A 21,956-nucleotide genomic window follows, 5' to 3' on the forward strand; every position below is an offset into this window, starting at 1 on the left:
AAACGCAATGATTTGTATTCTGCTTTCATGTGAAACGCACGCGCGTGAGTGGATGCGATGAGTGGGGTGAACGCGATGAGTGGAGTGAACGCTATACAGCAGAGTTTCACCCGGAAATTACTGCGCAGACTCAAACGTGACGCATTCAATCGCTGGGAAAACCTGGCGTGAGCTGCCAAATTCCGGATAGGTTTGTACGAAATAGGAGAGACACAAGAGAAACTATTATTAATGATTTTATTTTTTTTTTAAATTCACCGACTTGAACCAAGTCTACACCGCGGCATGCGCGGCAGAGTTCTTACCAGCGCGTATTTACCGCAATTATGAAGCTCGTTTTTGAAGTGCGGGCGGAGAATGACGATGGTACTTTCCTATGACTGCCGTGTACATGAGCACGGTGGCTGGAATGGAACGTGCACGCGACAACAGCCATGCACGCGAGTGCCTCTGAACTGTCGTCCTCAAAAAAACCCATTTTTTTTTATTTTTGCAATGTAACTCACTGACGAAAGAACGTAAAATATAGAATGAAACAAAGAAAAAGATGTGAAAATGTAACCCTTGACCTGCCAGGCTTGTTCACGTTCAGTACGACCAAAACGGAGTAAATAAGAAACGAACAGTCGATAAAATCTTTAGGGTTCTATTGACAGGCTTTCACTTAAACTGAAAAAAAATTAAACGTTCTTCTTTGGAATATTATATTGGAAGGTTTTTAGCCTACTACGAAGAGAAATAAAACTTTTAAAAATTGGTCCTTTCTTCTGCGCATGACGAAACCACAGAACGGCATTTGCTATATTAACGTATGGATTTTGTGACCTTCGACAACGGCAATATGCAACTCACATAGTCAGGATTAGCGACGCATTTATTCTCGGTCATATTTCGAATATCTACTACATGTCTGTCATTTTCATAACTTGATATGTGCTAAGATGCCATTTAAATTTTATACATCGTTTTCGCGATAGAATGAGACTCACTTCATCGGTAAATAATATTGTCCAGAAATGATTTGCACACCCCTATGTATATATATCATTATTATACACCTACTGCCGTAACCTATGGGCGTTTGACCGTCCAATAACTTTCCGTATTTTGTATAGTACGCGGAGTCCCCAATACGGGAGACGCGCGACGCGCCTGTTTGACCTTTGACCAAGCGATTATCGAATGTAAACAAACTATTTAACGGTGAGTTATAGACGTAATAACAACTTCCACCAAAATGTATTCGTAGTACAAGGTTTAAAACACGCTAAACACAAAACTGAGTCTAAATGCAATTGATTTTTATTTTAAAAAACTGATTAAATTGAAAACATTCAGCGAAGTTTGCTTGTACTGCACAGTGCACTGAAAATTAATTGGCTTCGTGCCAATGCAAGGGACTTGTACTACGGAGCAGTAGATCGCGTTGCCGCATCCCTCAAAATTTACCATAGAATTAGTTTATACCGACGATTAATGGAGGGAGGTGTATAACAATAGGGTTATACACAAAATACGGCCCTGTATGGACTCGGGCTCAGTGAGTGACGTATTGGACTCGCCTTCGGCTCGTCCATACAGGGCCGTATTTTGTGAATAACCCTATGTGAACGACACAGCGCAGGTCGCGCGAGTGTACGTCCGCGTATATATGCGTGCGTCGTTCCGCCTCGGCGTTTAGCATCGAAAGAATGCGGTCGATGTGGTCGCTTGTGACGTTCACGTAGACACGTATTCTATGGCGCGTAATCAAGGCCAATATTCGAACTCCCAATTTTCAACTATACAACTCAACATTCAACATTCAAACTCCCCATTTTCAATTATACAACTCAACAACTCAACATTCAAACTCCCCATTTTCAACAATACAACTCCACATTTTCAACTTTCGAACTCTCCATTTTCAACTATACAGCTCCATATTTTCAACTTTCGAACTCCCCATTCACAACTCTACATTTTCAACTTTCGAACTCCCAATTTTCAACTTTCGAACTCCACACCTTCAACTTTCGAACTCCACATTTTCAACTATGGAACTCAACATTTTGGATTCGTATTCCCCATTTTCAACTATCGAAGTCATAGGTCCCTCTAGACCACTAGCCAGCGAACACAAGCCAAAATGAGCATACATATAGTCAAATACGACTTTAAAAAATCGTCGGTGTCATTTTACATGAAAATATACTTATCACTTTGTTAGGGAGTCCCAAACATATGGTGACCTTGACCTATGACGACACCGAGTTCGTTCGTGACCACGTCAGTGGTAGTTTGTTGAGGCTGCTACTTGACCTTGACCAGCCCGACAGACGGGGAGATGTGTCACGTAGGTGTGAGAGTCTTGTTAGACTTTTGTCACAGTTAAGTGGCATTGGAATGTGTAGTGAGCGTATTGTCCAGCTAGTGCAAGCCGCTCAACGTGAAATAGGCCTACATGATGTTGAACATAGTGGTCACGGTGTAATAAAGGGAAAGTGGCTTCACACATCAGCCATCTCGTCTTGTATGTGCTTTAGTGTGTTTAGTGTCTGAATTGTGTTTTGGCTGTAATAGTGTGGAAATTAACACGCGAGTTGTTAATTTTAAAATAAGCCATGGCGAGCCACGCATGCATGCTTATTAGACGACATGATAGCGACCGAATTAGGCCTAAGTGATGGCGGAGGTCGGCGGTAAATCTTGATAGCATCACAAGTGTTTCCGGTCCATATTTTTGTACCCTCTAGAACATCACATAGGAATAACTCTAAAACTCCGAAACGTCATGTGACGTATCTATGACGCGTTCTGACGTAGTATAGCCCAGAAGGAAAAACGTGGGTAACTACAATGAAGCAAGTTAGGGATGCCTAGGGAGAATACGAATCCCAAATGTTGAGTTCGAAAGTTGAAAATGGGGAATAGGAATCCCAAATGTTGAGTTCGATAATTGAATGTTGAGTTGTAAGCTTATAGTTGAAAATGGGGAGTTTGAATGTTGAATGTTGAGTTGTATAGTTGAAAATGGGGAGTTTGAATGTTGAATGTTGAGTTGTATAGTTGAAAATTGGGAGTTTGAATATTGGCCTTGATTACGCGCCATACGTATTCTGTCATTAATTTTTATACACAGTTATCATCAAAGTTTATATTTACATATAAGCTTAAGCTGCTTAGTTTATTCAGACCATAGACTCTCGAGTAACGTTTCTCGAGGGTCTATGTTCAGACTATCGTTCAGAACAACAGAGTGCCCGTGGTAATAGTTCTTCAAGTGCTTATTCATTGGTTATTTTAAGATGTTTATTCTCACAAGAAAGTAATTGCTTGAACCTGGAATTTGAATGGACCACTGTACAAACAAAACCACATGCGCAAACGCGCATACAAATACGTGTATTTCTATTTGTGTCTTTACATGTGGGTTTGATTTTACCGCCATCACGTGATCTTTAGGGCGTACGGATATTCTAGAAGCTGCGAGTCATTTTTATCCTTGAATAGAACCATTGGTCGTAATACTACCACAATGTTTGTCAATTGTCAGTAATATTATTTCATTAGACAAATTGCAACTGTAGCTGTAATGTGTAATAAATTGATCTCAAATTATACTCAGTTTTCCAAGAGTTTTCTTTGAATAAAACCAATTAAAGACTGAATAGAGTATAACACAGCCAAAGGTGTCGAAAGTGGTAATTAATTTCAAAAGTTTTAACATCATTTTAGATTACCCGCAATTTTCAAAAACTAATCATGTGACAAAATAAATAAAGATACAAACAAAATGTCGGCCATCGTCAGTTGTGCATTAAGGTGAATTGCATCACGCCTTTTTCATAATCACGATGTGAATGTTCAGGAAATACTGGATTTTGTGTACTTTTCCATGGGGGCGCCATTTTATGAGTGCGGCACCCGTTTATTATTTAAGCTATTAAAACGCGTAGGTATGGTCCAAATCAGCGAGCCATGAGACTTCTATACATGTCCTTCAGTTAGCACATTTACACGTACCTACTTTGATTTGAAAATAAAATCATGATAATAATGCAGAAAATTCGCAACTATTGGGGCTTTAGTAGCAAGGCCTAAACATACTTACCCATTATGCTCAGATGGCTTTATCTGGTTTCCCTTTTTCGAGTCTGTGAGAGAGAAAATTAGATATTGCGTTAAGTCATTGGGTAACAGTGCAAAATACCGGTACCGGAATGACCTTGCATAAAGTCGAAACCAGGCCTGTACAAATTGTGTTTTCAGTATGAAGACTACACTTGCAGTAGGGCCCATAAGAAAATGACTGTGTTTGTAGCTGTAATAAATTAATGCCAAGGAGAAACTGTCAACTTCTGCGAGGAGTAAACAGTGGGCGGCGGGAGTTAAAAAATATAACAAACATCATTTTATGCTTATGGTGATATATTTCGAGTAATATAATAAAACGCATTGAAGATCGTTAGTATCGTATTAACAGCGTTTGGCTTACATGTGGTGATCAATATTTTTGTTTGAGACATTAGATTGTATCCTAGACCCACTCTTCTCATCAGTTCGTTGCCTCTTCACATTCTGGGTTTTGTGTGTAGTCTTAATTTAAATGACCCGTTGAACTTTGACACATCGCAAACGAATTGGCTGGATTGTCGATAGCAGACTAGGTCAACAAGCGCACATGCACAGACGTCTCTCAGCAAGCAAGATTAACCACCAAAAGTGCAGAGACCTTCATCCATGCCATGGATACTTAATTCTTTACATTTTAACATCGACTTAAGGATTCAGTTGACATTACCCGATTTCATGCTTTAAATTTTCTTTGACAATATAAATCGCGGATCGTGATACAGATGTATACAACCAGTACACTCACATCTATCACGACCCTATACTACGTCAGCTCTGTACAATTCAATTCTCTTGTCCCAGTGCTGATCCCCTGTCACCTTGCAGGAATACATTGGTGCTGTTTTGTTGTCGGAGTGTCTCTGTGACCTCATCTTCCCAAGAATGTCGTATCGACTTTTCGTAGTAGATCATGGTATGCGAGTCGTTAAAGTCCCTATAGCTGCGACTTTAATGCATTATTTTCATAATTTTATTTACAGACCAAAGTAGGTTTGTGTAAATGTGCTAACTCAAGGACATATACAGAACTATCACTGCTCGCTGATGTTGACCATGCCTACATGTTTTAATTGGTTAAATAATAAATGTGTACTGCACTCTTATGCTCCCAATGGAAAAGTACAAAAAATGCAGTATTTCTTGCACATACAGATCGTGATCATAAAGGAAACAAGCAATATGCAATTTACTTCAATGTACGATGGCCAACATTTTTGTCGTTGTAATCTTCATTTTCTCTGACTCATGATTAGTTTTTGAATTCAAAATGGCGAGATATCTAAAATGATGTTAAAACGTTTAAATTGTATGGTATCTTCGACACTTATGACAGTGTTATGCATTATTTCAGTCTTTTATGGGTCTGATTCCAACAAAACTCTTGGAAAACTGAAGATATGTTGAGATCAGTTTATTACTCATTTGCAGCTATCCGGGCTTTAACTTCACATTTCGGCAATTATTTCGACGTATCGCATGAGAACAAACAAGACACGCTAGAATTCCAACAAAGCCTCCCTTTTTCGCACTGTTGCCAAGATCTGGCTTTACTCCTAATCGTTTTCAAGGAAAAGCTAATGTATGGCTGCGAAAGATACATAGCGGAGTTGACAAACATTCAATTAGCAAAGATTGTTTGAGCACTGCAGTGGCACTGACGTACAAACTAGGAAAATCGGATGACATATCACGAGTTGATATATTTCAGTGTGGCACTTTTGTATAACCATCTAAGTGTGGCCATTTCCTAACAACCTCAGACTGACAACTCATCTATTTTCTTTTCTTGACATTTTCTGACTGCCAAGGCAGGTTCTATGAGGTCAACACCTGTAAATGTTGTTCAAAGTCAATACATCTTGATTCTGTTAGAACATAAATATCTACAATACTTTAAGCAATTTCATATGCCAACATTTCATACAGACAATCGTATATTTTCATATTTTCATGATACTTAAGGTAAGCGAGAGAGTCTTGCCAAGGATATGGATTGGTGTTATTTCATGGATTAGATGTACATACTATGTATTTTAGAGACTGTTATGAGAATAATCTAGTTTTACAAACGTGTTTTAATAAAACTCTGAGTTACTCTGTCAATTGATAGTCAATGGGTTTTCCTCTCATGTCATTATATTCATCCCTTTATAAACTGACAAAAGCGATCAGAAATTCAAAATTCATGAGTGCACACAAACAAACATTCAATCCTATTCAATTGTCACGCATCACAATACTTTCCCAAGTTTGCAATTATTGCCATAATTATAAGGTTCATTATAAGGCGAAGGGCTACTGCACGAGTGAGAGTGCTGGATGGCAGAGACTGTTGTATGTTGCCGTATTCGACAACTGTTTGTAAACTTACACAACACAGAGAGCCATTGATTTTGATGACAAGGTAGAATCAGCATTGCGTTTACTGTTATCGGTTTTAACATCGTATGTCTGAATGGTAATAACAATCAGCCATTAGGAGCATTTTAGGGTGAAAAAAACGTGAGGCAGTGTGAGTCTTGAATGATCTAATACTACCCCACCTGGAAGTGAAGTCTGTAGTAACGCGTTTTGAATGAGACGAGTCGACGGTATGGCAGGAAAAAGTGTCGTGGTGTTTGGGCGACAGTCAGATACATGTAGCAGTAAAGTTTTCTACAAGTATTACAACTCGGTATGACTGGTATGACTATGCGAGGAGATTCAGAAGAATAGCCAACTCACTAAAGCAAATTGTAAGGCAGGGGTGGGTGCATTTAAGCCAACAGCAACTGGTGAATTGGGTGACAAATTTGAACCGCCACAGTTTACTATCCGGGAAAGTAGGTTATATGTTCAATATTTTTGAAAACAGAAAATGGCTGAGATTAACATATCAGCCGTTTTAGGCCAAGTCCAAGACGTTCACTGTTTTTCAAAAAGGTATGAAATAGCATTCATGGTGAGCGAAAGCGGACCCAGAAGACACCGTCGAAGATAAGGAATCAAATTGCAAGAACAAAGGAAGAAATAGCACTAGATTTTCTGTTGTGATATACTGCCCAAATATATTTCAATCAGTTTCTTGAAAAAAACAAACAAAAACAAAACAAAAACAAACACTGTACCTTGCGGTCGTGTTTTGATAAAATAGTACGTGTTCAAAACGATAATTTACCTGGTCTCCTGACGCCTTTCAGCCTGGAATGCAGAGACATAGCAAATTGTGCTCAATGTAAAGATACATGTGTCGTTTCCTGTCAAGGGAACATTTATGCTAAATGCTCATTAAATAAAAAATATATGAATATGCTAAAGTTTACCTTTTTGATATGAAACAACGTCACTTCTTTTGAATCTGCAAAGCAACAACGCTTGTTACGCTACTGCCGCCAAATCAGACCAAACAAGCAGAAACACCTGTTTGATAACCTTATTTTCACCTCCAACAAAATGGGGTTGCTACTTGGGAGATTTATGGCACTGGCCTACACCTAAGTGTTTGCTTGGTCATTTCTTTCCACTATACTCAAATAACAAATTGGAATCTAAAAATTATGCTGCGGAAATTATTGAGAAAGTAACTTTGATTTTAACTCTAACTCATTTTTGATTACACACATGTCCATATCCAAAAGGTGTAGATCTCCAAGTATTTATATCTGACCAATCGTTCACGACACCTGTTCCGAAGGTACTAGGTAAATCTATGCCAGGATACCCTGGTCCCTTCTGAATCACTTCACGAACGTTTTAGTTCCGAATGTACGTGTCATCGGTAAAAACGTGTCTTTTTTCTTGGAAGTTTAGGTACACCATGTTACTAGGCTGAGACCCTATGAGATCAATGGCATGTATATTGACATACTGAACGAATAAGGGGTTTATTTGAGGTGAGACGTTGGTTCGACTTACGATCATTTGAATTTACTGGTGCTGACGTGTTAAACAGCACTTGTGGGCGTAACATTTCTTGAAGAAGCGCGTCATTAATTTCTAGACATTTAACTGTAACTGCAAAAAACAGTTGATTTTACAGTCATGTTTATACAATATTGGTATTCATTCTTTGCAACTTAAGTCAATGTAAAATTCCTTTTTCACGAAAATGCTCAAAGCTTCAAAAGAACAATCGTACATAAAATCTCGTATAATTAAGACAATTTACTTGAATTTGATGTTTTTCTGTCCGTTTCAAGTCAAATCAGGAACATGGCACAGATTTTTGAGACGGCTAGATGTTCATCAATAAAATACAATCTCTGTTTGGGTGACAATACATGTAGGGCAATAGAAGTTTAGCCCGGCCTGTTTTGCTTTTTAACATGTTATCGATACAGTATCGCAATATCGAATATAAAGGCTTGGTAGGGAATACGGTGTCTTCAGTCGGGTTCGAAATCACAACATACGGCATCCAGTTACCTAGCAGAGAAGCAACAGACAGAACCGCTTGGCCAAATCCCCACTCTCAAAAAGAGTGGTTCAATAACCGGGCTAAGTTGTGACACATTTCTGTCTGCGACTTTTGCACACGTTGTAGAGTTCAGATTCACTCATGCTCGTACACTCGCTATAACACATCGCACACAAACTTTATCGAAGCAATGAACACATAGGCCTACATCGCTTAAACTGGACGAAAGACAGCCTCGAGGACAATTCTGTCCACCAGCAGAGCTATCAACCCCGGGTATTTTTGTACAAATTTATTGCTATTACAGCGGTAAACATGGCGATAATCTATGCTCTCTTCATGTATCTCAGTGAGTTCACTTGTGCACGTAGACAAACACCCACTTTCAATCCATGCACTTTGCCCCAGAGAATGAGCGGGCAGCGCTATGTTTTAGCCGTGACAGCAATGACGTAAACAAATCAAAACCAAACCAGCCTTAGCAAATGAACAGATCTCTTGAGCTTGGATCAAATGATGGCTACGAACTGACGCGTGATGATCATGTGACCGACTTCGCTATGCAGCTGACATAATTACAAGAGGCATGTCCAACAATACTGTGAGGCTATGTCTGCAAATCTGCTGAGAGTTCCACATCTAGCAAACATTTCCCTACCTCACACTAATGACATTACTATAACCATGCACTCTTACATGACGCAGCTTTTGAGCTGGTGTGTATGAGGTAAATCTCTCGGGTGTTTAAGACAGTGAACATGGATAAGCTGGCATTTTACCATGTCAGTCGTCATTTTTAACCATATACAGGTGACTTCATCAGGGCCCCAGCTGGGTCAGTGGATGACTGTCGGCGGTAGGACGAAATGGGTACAGCCTGACCTCGGTGAAACGACAATGACTTATGATGTCTACTGGAGAGTGAATTAATATTTTGCTCTTTGATGATGGACAATCTATCTAAAACGGGGAAACTTACATCAGTAAATCGCATTATAATAATATAAAAATACAGATTGCAAAACATCAAACCCCCAAATAGGTCAACAATGATATAGGTAAATGACAGTAACACAGAATGTTACGCCCAGTAATTGCTCTCAAATTAATCTCTTTCAATTGGCTAGGGATAAACGCCCTAAAGGCCCCCCTGTCAAAGCTATAATGCCACGCCCTCTGACACAACTAGCTCAATAAAGCCATAAACGTTTCGCATAAGTTGCTGTTGAGGAAAAGGTCGTAGCTGGCAGGAGGTGTTGTGTCGTCTGTGGTGTGCGTGCTAAAAATTGTGTGAGTACACTGTTGCAACTTTGCCTTCTCCTTAAAAGAATAATGCCTCGCCTTGTACAGCTTAATAACAGGTTTTAACGTGAGAAAATGATACTAATGCTGTTGCAATTATTCAGAGAAAGCATTACACGTTAAACGACAACCTGGGCTAGTGATAACTTGCAGTGTCTTGAGGTGTTCGGCATGGAATATGGACAGCAATCCTGCACCAATTGTCAACAAAACAGTCCAAGGACCTTTAAATGATTTGAATCCACAGAATTTAGTTTGTCGTATTTTACGCGAAGCATATCCGTATCTTTGGTAGGTACTTAATTGGCAAAAGTTTAAAATCTTTAAAATATAACATACGAAGTAAATCGTTTATTGTATCGCCTGCGCCGAGTAAGTTTTTTCAAGTATCACAGATTTCTATCTTAATACATTTGTCTCAAGCTGATCGACTTGGCGTTATTTGCCAGCGTAGTCAGAGTCTGTAATGCCCTATAGCAAACTTTATTTGTCTTATTCTCTTAACTTCTTGTTTTAAGGAACGTTGCAAGGCACTGAGAGCCTTAAAGAAATACAAACTCAAAATTTCGGGCAAGTAGCAGAAGTTCCTCAATAATGAGTAAAACGTGTAAGTATTTGCATGTTTACTGAATTCATACTATATAGGGGTGGGATGTTTTCGCCGATAAAGTAATCACACAACTTTTTAAGGAAGAAATGGCCCCTAAAAAAAGCAAAGTGAATAAAACTAATACGGTTGTTTGATATGAAGACGTTGCACGCATCTTAGGTGAGATGAAAGCCACAATAGCTGCATTTATAATCAAAACAACTTCAATAAAATTATCATCCCTCGTTGATTAGGTTTCTGTTTACTTTTTATGCAAAGTAAGTTGTACTCGTTAAGTTACTCTCTATTAACAGTATATTGTTTGTCAAAATTCTAAATTTACCATTTATCGTTTAGTTTCCCTTCACGTGAATTTTACGCAGATAGTTGAACGAGTCTTTATATACGTTTTTAAGCAAATCTCACAGGAATCAGTCATATCAGTAACAGCGAATTAATATAATAATTATATCATATCAATGTGTCAGTTGCGCCGTTCTCGTTTCACAACAACTCATGCTAATAATGGTAAAAAAAAATTACCGGTACTCAAACAACCCCATAACTAGCATAGAAGCTTAATGTGGAGTCTTGGATTATTTCTACAGCAAGTAAACATGGTTGTTAATCATACGTGAGTCAATTGCAAGACTAATGTAAACCTTGAAAATGTTTCTCATTCGACCAGCCTTTCGCCAAACCAGGTCAACTCACACATTTTGTCGTCTGTGTCGTCTTCTCTGCCATAGCCGAGTATGCGTGCTCTGCTTGAGCTCCGTCCCATTTTCTCACCCTGTCCCAAACAGTCTTGTAAACCCAAGTATATACATTTTTCTATGATTCCCGCGACAGTAATATGGCAGCAGTAATAAATCTGCAATTATCGTACGAGCTGAAGGGAGAAATAGTTGTCAGCAGTGTAGACTTCTCCTCATTTCTTCTCAGTGATTTACTTCTAATTCATGTCAATACGCTCTTTATCGATGTTACATAAGATAGCATACACTCAATAAACACATCTTTTTTCAAGGTTCAGTATGGGAGAAACAGTTTACTTGCAGGATGAAGAGGGTACATCGTTTAAAAGACCTCTCGCTTTTTGGTGAAAATTTGAGCTAAAAATGTTACACAACTTTATAAAATTTATTATCACATTTGAAACATTACCATTCAATTTTGTTTTACATCATGTATTCTCACTTTTAAACAGATTAAGTTGAAAGATTTACATTTAAATGTACATTAAAAATCGTGATGAGTAAAATTAAATGACTCCCACTCCAAAAGCAACAACTTTATTCAAAACATGCCACCTGTATGAGAGAAGTTTATAGTTATATCCTTTGCAACGTTAAAAGCAGGGAAAATATAGTGAATTGCGTGAATTTGCATTTATTATACCTCTTTCTCACTTGAAGTGCTACTGCTTGTCATACCAAATGGTCAGCACCAAATAGTTTTATCTTTCGTTTATAAATTAATGACAATTTAACGAATCGTTCCAAAGGAAAAAAATTGAACAAAATATACCTTGTTTTGAACGACGCCCCTCTCAGGAAGTAAAGTAGCCACTTTGCATGTCGACTGTCGGGACATATTTCTGAACATGTTTTTATGGCGCTTTAAAATAAAAAGTAATGGCGTCTATTGAAAATACCAGAGGAATGCTTTACACGGACGCTGTAAATTTAACTTAAACACAGACAAATAGAGAGACAGACTGGCAACGGGTATTGTTCAAGGTGTGAAGCGTTACGTAAGCCCTCCATATACGCCTCGCCTAAGGTAGTTCTCGCCTCTCTTTTCTGAAGAGTGCCGACCATGTACCCTTCGGTATTTTCCGGATTTTCGCCAATTTTTTAAGCAAAAGTATGTTCGGCAAAGTTCGTGTTGTCGTTGTCGTATGGCGCTGAGCGGAATTGGCTTACTGGCGAAAACAGTGTTTTGCCATAAGAGCTAACAAAATTAATATGGTTCCTACGCGACTGGCAGCACGATACCATCTCGTCTTACTTTTCGCATAATCTCGTGCAATTATCAACCATAAACAAAATCTCCAAAAAGGTCTAACACATGTGAAGCTCATTTTAATATGAAAAGACCATAGTCTACCGAGACGACCATGAAACAGTAGGCATGCTGCGTTGCTAGTCTGTCCTCTATTTGTCTGTGACTTAAATAAATTACTCATTTCTGTACATCACACTTGTTTTTGCAAGCGTCTAGCTGCTTCAAATACGGTATTAGAAATTGTATGCAATTCGAAATATCGAATTCGATATTATATCGTGGTTTTGTGTTCACAGAGAAAAGTCAAGAGTGTATGAAATTTCCTATTTTGGTGGTCCTACAGCATGTGCATGCCTTTAATAGTAGACAAGTGTAATTCTTCAAATTCTCCTAGGTAGCAATGGCATTTCCACGTGGTAAATGCTGCCATTATACAATCTTTTTGATGTGTACACACGATGACGACTCATAATTCATCATAAAATGATAACATCCTGGGAATGAAAATTTGAATTTACAGTTTCTTCGTGTCTCTTGTTAAATCTAAGCATATAAATTTATCTGTTTTTCTACGTTAGTAATTTTTGCAACGTCACCAAATCGTTCAAGTCGTTGAAAAGTAAAGAATAATTGTCAGCACTCTTAACTTCTCCCCTATTTTCCATACCTGCTGTTTATCGACGTTTAAGTTCAATTTTTCCAAGCAAATGACGATTGTGCACGTCGACCAACAGGACACGCGTCTGATTAATATTTAAAGAGACGTGTTGTTTGATAAAAATTAGGGGGCGTTTATATTATAAGGGCAAGAGGGACGGCTTCAGCGGAGGTTGTAAATTAAATACAATTTGTTCATGTAAATGCATATCCCATTTTAGTTGGGTTAGCATCCGAGTGTTTGCTATAAGCATGACCTTTGATGTAGTAAAGATAAAAATACATGCCAGCCTAGATGGAGTAACCATTTAAAAAATAATAAAACTCATGCCTATGCAAGCGAGGGTATTTGGTTGCGGATATGAGACCTCGGGGTGAAAATTAGCATATTTGGCGGGAAACAATAACCTCCATTTGCTCGTTGATTATTTCCCGCCAAATATGCTAATTTTCACCCCAAGGTCTTATATCAACAACCAAATGCCCGAGCGCACAGTTTATAACCTCATTATAATATGTTACAGTTTAATACAAGTGGATAATGTTGTTATTTACGACCGAAGTTGGAACGAGGGTTCAAGGAGCCCAGCCTCACACATACTCTAAAAAGAACGTTTATGAACGCGCGCTGGCACAGTTGATTGCATACAGTGACGCAACGCATCGAGATCGCGATTCCACATCAAACCACAGGGCACAGAAGTCAGTCCCCTTGGGTACGGAGGGGTGGGGAGGGATGGGTTTTTTGTTCAGCGGTTTACTTTATTTGATTTTATTAATTTTGACTGTGGTATTTCAAATAAAGATTTCGACTCCACACCGTCTGACTGCTTTATATATTACCAAAAAGTCCTTATCTCCTCTTCACCGTGTGTTTACACCGCTGTAATTGCTCCAAAACATTGCCAACTTGCTAATCCGGGGTCCGTATCAGCGGCTTAATTGATTCAATCAACACAACAGCCGTCACAGACGCAGTAAAATAAGAAAAGGGGTGATGATCGCAGACACTGTATCACGATGTCGTCTGTAAATCTAGTGGACGCTTAAAACAGTCATGAATTCGTAAATAAACTGGAAGCTACATATTGTTCATAAATAAACGGTAAAGAAACTCACCCGGTCATTTAGAGAAATTACTGAAAAAAGTTGAAACCTGAAAGCCACAACCTCGCGACCGGTCGTGCGGACAAATGTTGGCAAAAATTCAACACTTTACACTTATAGCCACGACCTCACGGTCGGCCATGGAGAAAAATTACCGGGAAAAAATGATCATGCTGGACGACGCTCACTCAGGCTTAAAACTCAGTTTACACTGTCTTTTTAACTCGTTTTCTAAAGCTACAAATTCACTGGCATTGCCCAAACTATAAAATAATAGCAATAATGTACCCCTCCCGGCCCATAATGGACTTAATCACACTGTAATTCCATAATTTACTCGACTCTGCCAAGTACATTATGTCTTGCAAAGTTTGCTTTCGTCCATTGTGGAGCGGCAAAGAGTACACGATTGCTTAAACAAAACTATCGTAGACTAATTCAAAAAAGTTGACCTATCTGAGAGGAGTTAATAATTATTACTTTAGGAACTTTAAAAGCAGGGAAAATCTTGTGAATTGCGTGAATTTGCACTCATTAAACCTCTTTCTCTCTCAATATGCAGCTGCTTAACTTGTCATAATAAATGGTAAACTTTGCAAATAGTAGAATTACTGAAAATTTAACTGATCGTTCCAAAAGAGAAATTTTGAACAAAGTGTGCCTTGTTGTGAACAACGCTCTTAAATAATAAAGGTTGTCACTTTGGATGTCGGATGTCAGCTCATGTCACTGAACAAGGTTTTGTGGCGCTTTTTTAATTAAAAAAGTTATGACGTTTTATTGTAAACACCTGAGGAATACTTTTCATGGAGGGTGTAAATTTAACTTAAGGTTCCAAGACAAGAAATTTGACCTTTTTAATCTAACAATTCTCTAACGCTTAATAAGCTCAGAACCCCTGTAAAGTATACATTTTCTGAAAGCCTAGATATACGGGAACATTTTGTAACCACAGTGTCTCCATTGTTTACACAACTATCATGTGACACGGTAATTTGCATAACCTTTCAAAAAACGGTTTTCCGTATGTTTTGTCTCAATACTTCAAAATATCTTACTCAAAATTGCTGGAATGCAAGCTGTCACAACGCTCTTCCAAAGTGTGTCTCAGATTTTTTATATCTTGCTTAGTTTTTTTGGAGCACAATTCTAAAGAAATCAATTAAGCTTAAATTCACTGCTCTGGAAGTTTTTCTGGCATAAAAACTGTTCTAGAAGGTTTAAAAAAATTCTTAGACACACTTTTGAAGACCGTTTGGACAGCTTGCACTCACACAAATTTCAGCCACATATCTCAAAGCATTGAAACAAATCATAGGGAAAACCGATTTTTGAAAGGTTATGCAAATTACCTGTCACGTGATAGGTATGTAAACAATGGTGACACTATGGTTACCAAACTGTTCCCCTATATCTAGGCTTTCCGAAAATATACAATTTACGGGTGTTCTGAGCTTCTTAAACACTAGAGAATTGTTGGTTTAAAATGGTCAATTTCTTGTCTTGGAACCTTAAACTGTTTTTGGTTTTGTTTTTATCAAACGTCTGGCCACTTCATATACGGCATTAGGAAATTGAATTCGATTCAAAATTACTATGTGAAACTCGATAATATATCACGGATTCGTATTTACAGAAAAAAGTCAAATGTTCATGAAAGTACCTATTTTGGCAGCCCTTAAGTGCATGCCTTTAATACTAGTGTAATTCTTGAGACTCTCCTAGGTAGAAATGGCATTTTCACTTGGTTAATGCTGGCACTATACAATCTTTTGCTTGGCAACACAATGACGACTGACAATGCACAATAAAGATGATAACTGAATCCTTGAAATTAAAATTTGAATTTCAGTTTCTTTGAGTTCTTCTTAAATCTAAGTTTATAAATCTAACTGTGTTTCCTACGACAGTAATTTTGACACATCACCAAATTAGCCATGGTCGTTCAAGTGGTAGGGAAGTATGAAATAATCGTCAGGACTCTTAACTTTTCCCCTATTTGCTTTCGTCCATTGTGGAGCGGGAAAGAGTAGACGATTGCTTAAACGAAACTATCGTAGACTTGTTCAAAAAAGCTGACCTATCTGAGAGGAGTTAATAATTATTACTTTAGGAACGTTAAAAGCAGGGAAAATCTTGTGAATTGCGTGAATTTGCACTCATTAAACCTCTTTCTCTCTCAATATGCAACTGCTTAACTTGTCATAATAAATGGTAAACTTTGCAAATAGTAGAATTACTGAAAATTTAACTGATCGTTCCAAAAGAGAAATTTTAAACAAAGTGTGCCTTGTTGTGAACAACGCTCTTAAATAATAAAGGTTGTCACTTTGGATGTCGGATGTCAGCTCATGTCACTGAACAAGGTTTTGTGGCGCTTTTTTAATTAAAAAGTTATGACGTTTTATTGTAAACACCTAAGGAATAAAAAAGGGGGCCTTTGTATTACAGGGGCAAAAGGGACGCCTTCAGCGGAGGTTGTAAATTAAATACAATTTGTTCATGTAAATGCATACCCCATTTTAGTTGGGTAAGCATCCGAGTGTTTGCTATAAGCATGACCTCTGATGTAGTAAAGATAAAAATGCATGCCAGCCTAGATGGAGTAAACATTCAAAAAATAATAAAACTCATGCCTATGCAAGTGAGGGTATTTGGTTGCGGATATGAGACCTCGGGGTGAAAATTAGCATATTTGGCAGGATTTTTTGCCGCCAAATCGCAATCTGATTAATTCCCGCCAAATATGGTAATTTTCACCTCGATGTCTTATATCGACAACCAAATCCCCGAGCGCACCGTTTAAAACCTCATTATAATATGCTAAAGTTAAACGCAAGCGGATAATGTCGTTATTTAAAACCGAAGTTGGAACGAGGGTTCGGGTGCACCCAGCCTCTCACAAAACAACGTTTTTTAAACACGTGCGGTGCACAGTTGATTCCATACGATAACGTAACGCATCGATATCGTGATTCAACATCAAACTTGAGGAATATTACCTGAAAAAAAAAAAAAACAAACCCAAAAAAAAAAAAAACTCTCAATAAGGATTTCAAAAATTTGATGTTTTTGACATCGCCGTCGCTTCTTCTACAAACGCTTCAGTTTTGGGTGTATTGAGCTGCACTAGACTAAAATTTAGAGATTAAAATCAATCTCAAGCCGTAAATTTGTTCGACATAAGGGAGCCGTCATTATTTATGGCCTGGGGGGTCGGAGGAATCTGAGGGGGGTCACTCAAAAACTCGAAAGCTACAAGGGGGCAGGTTGCTCAAAAGTGGAGAACAAGAAGGAAGGGGGGGGGGCGCTACTCAATTTTGTTGATATGTACTGAAGCATTTAGTGAAGTTATGAATTAAAACAACAATAATAGTAAAGAACAGCATTATGTATGCTTGAGGTATGTATGTTCATACCCGGTATATGTACACACATATGTACACAAATAATATATATATATATATATATATATATATATATATATATATATATATATATATATATATATATATATCATAATACAGGTGGTTTCAAATAGAAACTAAAATCTCATTACACTATGTGTTTCATGTTATTGTGATCTTCAGACGAGAATGATCAGCTATTCGACGTGGCAAGCCTTATGTTAGAGGCTAGTACTGAGTGCATTTTTTAATATTTCCTGATTAAGGCTTGATATACTTGCCTGATCATTAATGAGATACGTCTGCTTTCTATATTCTGCATTGTATAGGTTTGCCAATAGGGGAAAATGTGGAAAACAAGCTAATTCTCATTTATAAAGTTTGAAACCAGTGGAATGCCTTGACAACAAACCCATCTTTTATTGCAGGAAAATAATAATAAATAATAAATGTGAATAAATGTATGTATCTCGCTATTTTTTTGTTTTCAAAATATATATTGAAATCAGTGAACTGGAATATACGTTTTGGAATACTGTCTCAGATTTCTGTTCCTTTGAGTTTTTTATACACAAAAATGCAAAAATTACTCCCCAAGTGCCACCAAATAACACCATTTTAATCTGTATTTTTCAAAAGCTTATACGGCAGGAAGGGGGACATCCCCTCCTGACCGCTCCCCCGCGATCGCTTACGCGGACGCCTGTGGTCCTTTCACACCACATCTTCGCCCTCTTGTAAAAAAATACTATGGAGAACACTGCATATCATCAGAACACTGGATTCAGACCTGTACATCAGCCCGTGTCACAGCAATGGAACCTCTTTCTGACACAGACCTGTACCACAGGGTTTAATCAGGGTCTGTACAGTGTCTGTCACAGCAGCAATCCATTTTACTGTATAGATATTTAACTTTCCAATTAATTTCTTTTTGTGGTGGGTCACTCAAAATTTCCGTAGCAGAGAGGGGGTTACTCAAACACGTCATGGTTGGCAGGGGGGGGGGTTACTCGAAATTTTGGAGTTTCTAAAGCCATTCCTCCGACCCCCCCCCCGGCCGTAAATAATGACGGCTCCCTAATGGCAAGTTGAGCTCTCAAGCTAGAATTCGAAATTTTCGCGAACTCAAAAATTTTACGCAGAGTACAGGTCTTCTTGTTAAGAAATAAACCCTGGCTCAAGTCAATCAGATTGCCAAATTCCAGCGAATGATAATAAAATTCTGTGATGGAGGCTGTTGTGAAATGCTGTTGTAACATTACATCATTTGATTGATAAAAAAATAAGGGGGGCGTTCGTATTATAAGGGCAAGAGGGACGCCTTCAGCGAAGGTTGTAAATTAAATAAAATTTATTCTTGTAAATGCATACCCCATTTTAGTTGGGTAAGCATCCGAGTGTTTGCTGTAAGCATGACCTCTGATGTAGTAAAGATAAAAATGCATGCCAGCCTAGATGGAGTAAACATTTGGTTGCGGATATGAGTCCTCGGGGTGACAATAAGTATATTTGGCGGGATTATTTCCCGCCAAATCGCAAGCTGATTAATTCCCGCCAAATATGCTAATTTGCACCTCGGTGTCTTATATCGGCAACCAAATCCCCGAGCGCACCGTTTATAACCTCATCATAAAATGCTAAAGTTAAACACAAGCGGATAATGTCGTTATTTAAAACAGAAGTTGGAACGAGGGTTCGGATGCACCCAGCCTCTCACAAACTCTAAAAAGAACGTTCAAAACACGCGCGCGTGCACAGTTGATTCCATACGGTAACGTAACGCATCGATATCGCGTTTCCACATCAAACTTGAGGAATATTACCTGAAAAAAACCGCTCAATAAGGATTTTAAAAATTATGATGTTTTTTACATCGCCGTCGCTGCTTCTACAAACTCTTCATTTTTGGGTGTATCGAGCTGCACTAGACTAAAATTTAGCGATTAAAATCAAACTCAAGCCGTAGACTTGCTCGACATAATGGCACGTTGAGCTCTCAAGCTGGAATTCGAAATTTGCGCGAACTCAAAAATTTTACGCAGCGTGCAGGTCTTCTTGTTAAGAAATAAACCCTGGCTCCAGTCAATAAGATTGCCAAATTCAAGCGAAGGATAATATAATTCTGTGATGGAGGCTGTTGTGAAATGCTGTTGTAACGTAACATCATTTGAATTTTGTCTGTGATTTCGGAAAACGTCATATTATGTCAGGAATAAAGGTTCACAGAGAAAAGATTAGTGTGTAGTACACGAAATTACACATATTGAGATCGTTAAGAATATGCAGTACTTATTTTAGGATTCCTATGCATTTTATACGATTGTAATTCTCAAATGTCCGAAAAGGTAGAAATGTCATTTTCAGCTTGTAAATGTAGTGATTAAACATCATTTTACTTTGTTAGCACATTTTGTTGACACGGATGATAAAAATGTGTAAATAGGAATAGCGCTGTCCCTAGTTACATGTTTGTTACTAAATATAGCTGTACTAGCGCGAAATCGGAAACGCAGCTTGAAATGCGGACAAATTTTATCAATGTTGCATACATGGCCGTTTTTGCAGTTCGTACTCTCAGTCGTGAATATGCCTTTTAGTATTCATTGTTACACTAGCAGTCGCCTACTAAGATATGTTTTCGTCGTCTTTGCATGCGTTGTTTTCGAAAGCGTAATGTAAAAATGCGGACAAATATTTATTTTTGCATATTAATGAGAGAACAGTGACGTGATCTGTGAACAGCCCTATTTAAGACACTTTCTCCTGTTTCCGTAAACCAGAGACTGTAAATGTATCCGTGTTGCCTCCGGCATTAATTTTCCAGGGCCAACAAATCAGCAATGGTCATGCAGGCGGTAGATGAGTAAAATAAACAACACTGTCATCACTCTAGCCTTGTCCCAATTTTTCATACAAAAAAGGCTTTAGTATTATAAATACGGGAAGAACTCCTTCAACGGACAGTGTAAATAAAACGCAATCTGTTCATTACTCAAGTTAGGTGGTCGAGCATCTAGGCACTTACCTTACACGCTTTCAGCAGGGTTTATGTTAAATACAATTTATTTGTTAATGTGAGTGCATACTCAATTCTAGTCGGGTAAGCATATGAGTGATTGATACAAGCATGGCCTTTGACGTCACAAAGATAAAAACTGCATCCCAAGCTTAGGTGGAGAAAACATTCACAAAAAAATAAAACCCCTGGCTATGTAACAATCCTGTAATGGATTATACGATTGTAAATTAGCAGCAATGACCATTTAAGCAGTAGGAAAATAAAGAAAAATTGTCGTCGCTTGGGTTGGGTTGGGTACACATAACCGCACTATCAACATGTACAGGGCATACGTCTGCACACGTTTTTACAACGCTCGTTCTTTGATAAAATAAGGCGGCTTGTGAGGGAGAGGGACGCCTTCCACGAGGATGTAAATTAAACCGCGTTTGCTGATTTCAGTACATGGCCTTGTTTAGTCCGGTAATCCTCTGACCCCTTGCGATAAGGAAGCTCTTGGACGCGACGTACAGAGATAAATCAAATAGCACAGTGCAGAAATTATCCACAAAATAATGAAAAATCAATGACTCTGTAACTATTATAGTGGCTGTTGTTGTAGACTAGTGTAGCATAGAACAATTGGAATGAGTCTCAAGTAAAATTGATATTATGTCACGGATTCACGTTCACCGAGACAAGTTTAGTGTGCATGTAATTATATGTTTTGAAGTCGCCCGTAAATCTTAAACTCTGCGAGGTAGAAATTGAATTTAAAATAGTCAGTTTAACTAATAAAATTGTTAGATTTCGTTCATGTTATGACGACGGCGACGCACAGGTTTTGATGAATATGATAACAATATTTAATGATCAGAATTTGATTCAACACCTTCCTTGTGTTCTTAACTATAGAATTAATTTATCTGAGTTGCCTTCGGCAGTTTTGCAAGACCAACATAACAGTAACTGCAACTGGTAGAGATGTAAAGAAAAAAACGTCAGCACTCTTGAATTCTCCTCATTTTCCATCCACACGTCTTGTCTTGTAAATTATACCAAAAGTTTGCGCCTCTGCTTTTAATTGACATTACTTGAATTTGTAAGGCACATAACTGCTCCGAAAGTCGACCAACAGGGCATAAGTCTGAGCAAGTTTCTGTTTGGCGCTTTTTTTTTCTTGATAAAATAGTTTGGGCTTTCGTGTTATAAATAATAATCCGCTGGGATGTAAATCAAACCGACTTTGATCATTTCAGTACACCGCCCCTATCTGGACACTAGCTACAAGTACGATATCTGACGCGATAGAGACAAAGCCGCTAGTGCCGATAGGAGTAAATATCTACATAATTATCAAACCATATATGT

General features: G+C 38.2%; 1 protein-coding gene across 1 annotated transcript in view; it reads left to right on the forward strand.

Moving 5' to 3' along the window:
- Positions 1-9,744: 9,744 nt before the first annotated feature.
- LOC139126007 (guanylate-binding protein 2-like) overlaps positions 9,745-21,956 on the forward strand; it is a 22,264-nt gene continuing 10,052 nt past the window's right edge. The window contains exons 1-2 of the mRNA XM_070692076.1: positions 9,745-9,802; positions 10,333-10,421. Of these exons, the coding sequence (XP_070548177.1) occupies positions 10,409-10,421 (13 nt within the window). The 5' untranslated portion in view covers positions 9,745-9,802; positions 10,333-10,408. The remainder of the gene's footprint in view (positions 9,803-10,332; positions 10,422-21,956) is intronic.

This window comes from Ptychodera flava (assembly GCF_041260155.1).
Source record: "Ptychodera flava strain L36383 chromosome 3 unlocalized genomic scaffold, AS_Pfla_20210202 Scaffold_26__1_contigs__length_13983176_pilon, whole genome shotgun sequence".
NCBI lineage: Eukaryota > Metazoa > Hemichordata > Enteropneusta > Ptychoderidae > Ptychodera > Ptychodera flava.